Source organism: Xylocopa sonorina, chromosome 5 (assembly GCF_050948175.1).
Source record: "Xylocopa sonorina isolate GNS202 chromosome 5, iyXylSono1_principal, whole genome shotgun sequence".
Classification (NCBI taxonomy): Eukaryota; Metazoa; Arthropoda; class Insecta; order Hymenoptera; family Apidae; genus Xylocopa; species Xylocopa sonorina.
Window position 1 is genome coordinate 11,641,846 of NC_135197.1, and position 9,424 is coordinate 11,651,269.

General features: G+C 45.0%; 1 protein-coding gene across 9 annotated transcripts in view; it reads left to right on the top strand.

The window, feature by feature from the left end:
* LOC143423390 (protein Skeletor, isoforms B/C) overlaps window positions 1-8,938 on the top strand; it is a 49,030-nt gene extending 40,092 nt beyond the window's left edge. For 8 of the 9 annotated variants that reach the window (XM_076894689.1, XM_076894681.1, XM_076894687.1 and 5 more), the window contains exons 5-12: window positions 4,161-4,399; window positions 4,478-4,658; window positions 4,795-4,815; window positions 4,935-5,307; window positions 5,443-5,763; window positions 6,236-6,359; window positions 6,572-6,866; window positions 7,107-8,938. In XM_076894689.1, coding sequence (XP_076750804.1) covers window positions 4,161-4,399; window positions 4,478-4,658; window positions 4,795-4,815; window positions 4,935-5,307; window positions 5,443-5,763; window positions 6,236-6,359; window positions 6,572-6,866; window positions 7,107-7,229 — 1,677 coding nt within the window. In that variant the 3' untranslated portion in view covers window positions 7,230-8,938. The remainder of the gene's footprint in view (window positions 1-4,160; window positions 4,400-4,477; window positions 4,659-4,794; window positions 4,816-4,934; window positions 5,308-5,442; window positions 5,764-6,235; window positions 6,360-6,571; window positions 6,867-7,106) is intronic. The other variant, XM_076894690.1, reaches the window with a different exon arrangement.
* The last annotated feature ends 486 nt before the right edge of the window (window positions 8,939-9,424 follow it).

Here is a 9,424-nt window from a genome sequence, read left to right on the forward strand (position 1 = left end):
TCCATGCAAACGTCAATATCAATCTCTCTTCTTTTTCTCTTTTTTTTTATGGAAAATTTACGCAAATTACGTCCTCGTCTTGGAGAAGTAAAATTTGCAGTATCGATCGACGCGGGAAGGCCGTCTAGGTTGGCAGCGTTAAGATAACGTTCCGATTGCGTTATCAATTTAATCGTCCGTTAGGAACGACGTTGAACGATAATCACGGCAGACTGGAGCCGGTGGCGCGGCAGCAATAAAGTGCAACACAATGTGCGTTTGCTCTCGTCCGATGGCGAACCAGGGGGACAAGGGGCGTTGCTATCGAGCCTAACGAGGCTCGATGTCTCAATTTCCGTAAGAACGTACGCCTCGCAACGGGGGGTGACCAGCGTGAAGGGGATCGGTTGCCTGACTGGGGACGATACGGGGCTGATAAGGTGCTAAAATAATATACAGCTATGACCTGTCCGGAGTGTGTTGAATCCGGATGGATCACCATCCCCGTCCTTCCCTTTCCTTTGCGATCATTAGAGTTCCGTATGGGGATGATCGCCGAGGGGATCGAAATAATCGCCGAACGTAGAATAATCAGACAGCGGAGTGTAATATTTTACGTTTCTACGATACTCTGTCTCGATATGTGATTCGTTTTTCATTTGCTCGATGTAATGCGAAGAGGAGAAAATAACGTAGACATCGTATTTTTCCAGTTACGCGGAGCGTAATGAATTGTTGAATTCAGCTGACCCTGATCGCATAGTAGCCTCCCTTTCCTCGAAATTGTTTCTTGATGCTATCTCTGACTCTCCAGTTTGTTAGGGGGATTTATTTGATTGAATATCGACTGCTCGAGCACCCGCCCGCGCTATAACGAGTATATCGGCATCAGCCGTATCGCACCCGTCCACGGGGACCGCCCCCGTGAGTCGTGTCCATGGGGTGGCGCGCCATGGATCTTAATCCAGATCAACCGAACCGAGACGCGGTCACGTTCTTTCCCTACGTAATGCAGAGGAACTGGCCAACGGCGAGGTTATAACAAGAACTGATTTTTTTCGGATTGGTTTACGTAGCACGCGTCGTCGAACTTTGGGATGTATGAATTTTATAGTTCACGTTTGCGTACTGTCTCGAGATACTCGGAGTAGCATACCAAGCCACGTGGAAAACATTACGTTTAAAGAGATTCACGGACGAATGCGTGCGTGCCGCATACACAGACTTACGACCGGCATAATAGAACCCGATTCGAATCTAAATCCGGGCTTACGAGATAAACAGTCTATTAGGGGCTGCAGTAACCCCCGTCGAAGCTTGGACCGGCCTATAACGACCAGATCAAAGGTATCGAATTGACGGGGAACCCTCGCGACCACCGTATCCCGGTTTATAAACTGCTGGTGTCTTCTTTCCGTTCGAAATTCATAAAACGCTGTCTAAATAGTTGGTATTCGTAAGGTTGTCTCAGCGTCGTCCAGTACTTATTCGCGTTCGTAAGAATTTCTGTTCGTTCTGGCGAGATAAAAAGTTCCATTGCGTAGATAGATTTGCTTAAAAATGAAACGAATTTTTTTCTGGAATATGTAACGAAGTTCTGTAATTAAACGGAACCAGGAAATCTATAGAGGAACCAAATTGTACGTATTTCTAGGAAGATAACGCGTGGGCGATCGTAACGTGCAAACGGGAAATATTCGTACGTTGGCACGAGTATTTAATGTCAAGGGTTAGCAGAGGATATCGCATAGAAACGCGTGGGTGTTGCCAAATTTGATCATTTCGTAGGATATTTCAGGCCACCCACGAGTGAAGTCTTATATAGAATCAATGAAACTTCAATCAATGTAGCTGCATTATTTTCAAGCATAATCGATATTAATTTTCTCCGCTGATTTCTAACTTGCATAGACGGTGATTAAAATAAATTCAGCGGAGAAACACTTGGCGCGTGTTTCAGTCATCCTTCAAAATGATCTCCTCCGCGTTTCACGCGTTCAAATAACATTGTACGACGTTTTCGAATGCCACGAGTAATAATGAATTAATCGACACTTAATTCGTTCGCCTCGAGATCCAACGTGGAAACTGTCGGGCGGACTCTTGACCGGCGTACTCGCACGAGGACCAATTTTGAGCAGATCGTGCCCACTCAAAACACCATTAAGCTCGAGTCCTAGTTCATTGGTATCCAGCATCTACGTTCCTCTCTCTTTCGTTCCGACTCTCCGTTCGTATGCACACGTACAGCGCACACAGTCACCGACCGAGGGTGGATATGATTGACGAGCCCTTAAACGAAATGGGATTAATGCGCGTGCAAATTTCGAACTCACCCTCGGGAGGGGAAACGTCGGCTCGCCGATAATCATTATTATTAACGATGGAATTAGTACTCGACGAAGTGCAGACGCGGGAGAACTCAAAGGGAAGCCAATTCTGCGCCGCTCTATTGTGTGGACCAAGACTCTTCCTGTTTTTTCTTTTTTTTGCAACGTGCCATTATTCCGCGACTAAAACTATCTGCCGCATAAAAATTGATGAAGGGTTTCGCGACTTTGTCCCTTCGTTTTTAATTGGCTCGCCCAGAAATTTCACTCACTTCGCCGTCTTTGACACGACGTGGCGCAAGAATGAAGGTCGGCGTTAATTTGCTGGTTGAATGACCGAAAGGAGTGTACGTCGTTGGGAGATTAATTTCTGAAAAGCTGCGCCGTCTCAGTGGCCGTCGCCTTTGAGGCGTACTGGTTCGGTTAATGAAGAAGTTTTCTTAGCTGCTAGCTTCCTGGCTCGACGGAAAATTATTAATCGATCCTTCCCGTCGAGTTCAACTCCCGTTGACAAGCAATCCGAGTAATGACGTTTCTGGTGGCGCTCTTTAAACGCGCCTCTGAAAGAAGTCCGTGAAATTTTTCCTCTCCAAGGCACGACTCGTCCGAGACAAAGTCGACATCGAAAGGACAATTTCCAAAGAGTTGTTCCTCGAAATTTTCCGCGCCCTTCTCTCGTCGTCGATCGAACTCCCGGAGCAATAGAGGAGACAAGGTTGCCGAGCGGCTTGGCTACCCTGGAAATTTCCAGATTCGAAGGACCGTGCGAAAGGGAAAAGCAAATAATTTAACGAATCGGACGACCCTGATACGGAGAACTCATATCGTTCGGTTCAAGGTATCGCGCGTATCGATTCCTTTGTAGACAAAAGTCTGGAAGTTGGTTCCAAAGAACATCTCGAAACGGCGGAATCAGGCCACGTATACTGTAGCCTTGAGCAGAATATCGAAGACGTCGAAGATATCCTCCGACTTTTCAACCTTCGACTCTTGGCACACTTTTCGAGGAGTCGATGGAAAAAAGACAATAGAAAAGTAGCGCCCGATGGCATCATCTACGTATGTACGAGCTACTTCTGTTACCTCTATTAATACTTCTGTAGTTTTACAAGTATTCAATGATAATAGCAATGGTGGTATCGTTCTGATAAATAACTTAAAAGGGACGTAAATACGGGAAAGGGGTAGCAAATAGCAAGGGGAGACAGGGGGAGAGAATAAAATTGTATCGTACGCGAAATAGATTTGTCCTGGGTTACGGAATGAGTGGAGAAATCGTCGCGAGCGCTGAATTTTCTCCCGTAAAACGTTCCCCGGAGGGTAAGCGGGTAGATCACCCTGTATACGGGGTGGAATCCGTTTCTCAGATTTTACGAGCTCCTACTCGTTCCGCGATCTTTCTTTTTCCGCTTTCGACCTCTTCCGTCCCTTACTATTCATCTCACCCTCCGCATCTCGGCTCGCGCGTCTCTCTTTCACATTCCCGGCGTTATTCCGCTTCTATCCCCCTCGCCTCTCACTTATTCAGACGTTTTGACGGAACTTAGAATATAAACGACCCCAAACCAGCGCCCTATCGGTACGTCAGCTTCAACAAGGGGTAAGGAATGATGGATCGACTTTTTCGACTGGCGAGGGTGTAAATATGCGGTCCCTGAAAGACAGCTTGATGAGACGGTTTCAGTTCGACCCCGGAATTCTCGATCTTCCACCTATCCTTCGAGGGTAATCGAACCGTCTTCCTCGAGGTTGCCTATCGAACAATCCTCCACGTTCCACCGTCTAATTCCCTGCAGTCGAGTCCGATTACCTATCCAGTAGGATCAAGCGTGTGTGCCTACCGTGTCGCAGGTGAACTTTGGCGTGGTTTACATTCCGGTGCATCTGAAAGTGCCGAAGACCAAGATTCTGCCGGAATTCTTGAAGTTAGCGCACGGTCTCCGCAGCGGGAACATCACCATCCTAGATAGCAAAACCTTTTACATACCGAATCTGCACTACGACGGCGCCGGTCCAGACGCTTACTTCTTCGTTGGAAACGGCGTCGAGCCAAACACCTTTGGTACCAAAGTGCCGAACGAGAGAAAAAGGTAGCTGAATCTACTTAAAAGCGCGCAACGTGGAACGCTTTGACTAATCTTGTGCTACGTTGAAAATTCGTTTCGCAGCTTGAGTCCATTGCGAGGGTACCAAGGCGAGGATATCGAGATCGTCTTGCCGGAGAACCTGACCGTGTACGACATCGACTGGTTGGCCGTATGGTGCGTGCAGTACAAGCACAATTTCGGGCACGTTATGATCCCGAAGGACCTGAACGTCCCGCCTGCCCTTGGTCAGACCAAAATCACGGTAACCGTTCGCACGTGTCATCCATTCGAGCAAACGAAATTTCATTCCGTACCATTCGTTCATCCCTTAATAGTTACTCGAGTTCACGATCGAATGTGCCGTTTCATTAACGAAGTGTGTATTTTTATCGGGATAGCCGCCTTGGTGGTACGATCCTGTAAGTAACGTAGAGCGTATCGAACCGAAAATTTCGACGTGTCAGAGTTAGAGATTGATCCACGCTGAAGCGTGTACGCGCGCTTCTATAAAACACGAGCACTCGCGATGTATTTCCAGACCAGCAGCACGCCGACCCCACCGTTGTCGAAACACGAGCTGACCAATTGCAAGGAGATGTTACAAGGTCGTGTACAAGTCCAATGGGAGATGATAGGGGACGACATCCAGATCAAAGTGTCGGGACGCATCAGGGAGGACCAGTACGTCGCGTTCGGTTTGTCCGGCAACGAGGGAAAGTCCGAGATGATCGGTGGCGACGTGGTAGTGATCGCTTATAACAACAGGACTGGTAAATTCATCGCGGAGGACTACTACATGTCGGACTACGCGCAGTGCGACGGCAGGAAGGGTGTATGCCCGGACGCGAGGGTCGGAGGGAAGAACGACGCCGTCCTTATCCATGGAGAACGGAAGAACGGAGTGACGACAGGTAAAATCTCGTTCGAACAATTTCTGTTCTAATAATTGATCATGCTTATTCTTGTACCACGATGATTTCGTGTCCATCGCTGTCTCGCGCGCGTCTCACGCGTCTCTCATCGAAACTCGATGGTAAATGTTTCAGTCACTTATACGAGGCCATTGAGAACGAACGAGCCGGTGAAGGACAGAATGATCCCGAACGAAGAGACAAGCGTGATCGCTGCGATAGGGCCTCTGAATTCGAGAGCGGAAGCCAATGCCCATCACAGTTTCGATAGGACGACGGAAGACATTCGTATTGATTTTACGTCAAGGAACGTACACGATTGTAAGAATTCCCTCTACGATATACCGGACATGTCTGACGTGAAACCCTGGCCGGCGGCCATAATCAAAAACGAAACTCGGTTCAGCGCTAGGATCGGGCCTGCTGGTGGTAAAAGAGGATACACGAGAATCACCGGTACGCTTCTTACGTGTCGAATCTGTCGTTACTCTCTGGACACGTCGAAGGACAGCAACGTTCTCTCGTAAATCGTATTTTATTCCCGTAACGAGGAATAAAGTTGCGATCGATCGAAACTTCTGTTCGTAGATCGTTACAGGGATTACTCCCTGTTCATCCGACAGATTATTCCTCTTCAAACTAATCATTTGTAATTTCCTCGACTATGCATAAACAGAGCGGCGGTTTCGTTGCGAAGTAATTATCCCCGATGCGAAGCTATGATGTGGTTCGAATAGATGATCTCACAGTGAAACCACTGTACTTCAGAGAGTTAAGCGAGGGAGGATCAAACGACAAGATGTCTTGCGCATGCCCTTCGACGTGTTAAGACAATGATGTTAATCTGATTTCTCTATTTTTTGCTGGTAACATTTTGTTTGGAAGTTTTTCTTTATCGCAATGGTCGTAATTGAAAATTAACACGCAGGTGAATCTGCTTGGGGCATCGCGTGGTACATCAACAGCATGCTGATCCCAGAGATCACGGTGGAGAGAGGAAAAACGTACACGTTCATAGTGGAGGGCGGGAACGATAAAACTAATCCAGCTAGGCAAGTTGGAAGTTTCAAACTATTATTAGTCTAGCTTATACTCTGTTCCCTTGATTTCCCTGCCACTTCGACGCTCGATAATTACGTAGAACCACCGGCGACAACCGTCGAATCTCATTCTCATTCCATTCGAACTTAATTCCACGTGAAATTTCCGTCACCCTGTAGACGGTTGCATAAATTATGCGAGAATACGGTTTTTACTCGGACAGGTACCATCCGTTCTACATCACGGATAGTCCAGAAGGTGGATTCAGCCAGAAGACCGAGCTGCAGCAAATGGCGCAAAGATTGTACGCAGGGGTGAAATATGGCGCCGACGGATATCCGTATCCAACGGCGGCCGGTCGTTACTGCGAATGGGTTCACAAGACGGTAGACATGAGCGCGGTCATGGAAACTTTTGAAGAATTCTTCGATACCCTGAAACTGGAGTGCGACAAAGGCGAACCAGCGAAACTCGTATGGACCGTAGCTGAGGATACCCCCGACTTGGTCTACTACCAGGTACGATTCCAGTTAAATATCACAAATCAGACTTGATCAGCATGGAGTCGATAATAATTTGGACCACAATACTGACATTACAGTCGAGTTAATTCGATCATTCTCTCGTTCAGATTAACGAACAATCGTGATTGTAATTATTTCTCCGCTACGGGCACAAAATTCTAGTAACGTGACAAGACGATAGATAAAATGGTGAATACGGTTTTTGTTAAATGTGAAAACTTTGTTTCCCCGCAGTGTTACACGCACAACAACTTGGGCTGGAAGATTCACGTTGTAAACGACGCGCACATGGCTGTGCCATTACTGTCGATGGTCACAGTGACGTTGATCGTCAGTATGTTACAGTTCATAAGATGAATTAACCCTTAAAATGTCGTCTAGCTGGAAAATTACGCGAGAAGTAAGCATAGTCGTACGAGTGACGGTGAGGCTAGATTAAAGGGAGATAAAAAAAAAAAGGAATAATAATAAAAAGGGGATAAGGGTTGCATCGAATTACGAACGAAAGCTCGCGTAAGTAACGATGGTGATAATTAAACAAAAAAAAAACAAACTGGCGATTGTTAATAATCGGCTGAACACGATACAAGGTTGTAAGAAAGTACTTAGTTCGTAAGGTTTAATCGTACGTAAAAGATTAGCAGAATATTTTTAAGATCTATCAGATTCAATATTTCATATTATACGATATATATGTATATGTATACATATATACATATAAATATATATATTATATGCATACGTACACATACGTACACACATATTAACACGGCACACGAGGAGAACGAGATTCGAGGTGATTTTTAACGTTTAAGAATTTAAGAGACTACTTAGGAACCGGAGAGGGAGAATAATTTCTGACAATAATAATAATTTCGAAACGGGATATATATACATATATATATATATACTTGAATAATTTCTGACAATAAAATGAAACGTGTGTTGTTCGTCGTGGGTAATAGGGATGGGGCGGGTAATCTGTCGAAGGGAGTCGATCAACCCGATCGATACGTGACGATGACAAAATGAAAGAACGGGGAAAGTATCCGTGGTACATGTACAATGTAAATTTTGCACAAAGCTATAGCTGAATATAATGTAACATTAAAGATCGAGTAGTACTTAAGGTATACATTTATAAATGCTGTCGACTTGACAATAATACGTAGGGTAGTGAACGATGAAGGAATCGCTGAAGAAAAAAAAGAAAAAAAAAGGATGTGAAAGAAAGGATAAACGAGGAAACGATGTACAAGGTAACGTCACAGACATTATGTAATTTAAGGGTGATACAGTTACAAACTACATCCCCCTATACGTGTAACAATGCTATAATATGTACATACTATAGAGTGGACCTTCCTAAAACGGAATGAAAGTATAAAATGTGCCTTGGGTACAGATAATGAACTTCTCTAATTACACGAATTAGGAACCACTCGGACAAGAGATGCCCTGTAGTACTTAGGAACTGGTTTCTTGCGCGTTGAACGCAACTCGTGCGTCATGAACTTCATTTTACAAAAGAAAGTATACGTAACGTATATCGAGCGAAAAAAAGCGATTGGTCTTACTTAAATGAGAAATCTATCCGTGGAAAATTTAGAAACGTGCAAAAGGCGTGCACAGTGATCCTGCAATAAGCGCGATACGTGCAAGAAATGAGAAGTCGTGCAACCAAGAAATCAGAAAAATACATAATCATTCTAGAAACGTAGAGATTAACATTGTAGTAAAAAATCTCTCTCTTTCTCTCTAACTCTCTCTCTCTCTCTCTCTCTCTCTCTTTCTCCTTCTAAATGTAAAGGTGAAGGCTCTGCTGTGTCCAGATTCTAAGTAACGGGGTGTCCTCAAAATTATCAGCAGCGAACTAAATTCTTTGCAATTCCGATTGCTTATCGCACGAAGACCAGTCTGTATTTAACTACATATGCATACATACCTAACATATTAAACATACATACATTACATGAGATACTACATGCATACATATAAAACAAAATTCAGAAGTCTGCGTCGCCTAGCTGTCAGCGTTTTCCAATTCGTATTCGTTTGCTTGCCATTGAAACCAGACTAACCAGACTAGAGGAAACTTATGGGATATCGAAACGTGCGAAAAGACTACAGAATCGTTCAAAAAAAAAAAAAGAAAATCCCATTTTTTACTCGTGTCCATAAAAATATGAATTTACATAAACATTCACAGCCTAGTAATAGCCGTACAACAATGGAAAATTAGACGAACGTCTAGCATATTATTTGCATTTCTCTCTCCTCGCTGATGTAACATGCACGACGAATACATTGGATACCGTTGCTCTAGCTTTTGCGCGACAGATGCGTCGAAGGTACAGTGATGTTAAGTAGGGATGATGCGTAACAACCACGCGTACGTAAAGTTAATTAAGCGACAATAAGACGAATGGGCGAAGATTCGCTCGACGTTCGTGTGTCACGTCTGGATCCCAATATTTCCGGCAATACTCGACGGCGATCCTCCGGAGGATCCTCCGAATGATTTCCATCCCCCTCTAGCTGCACCCCACCGA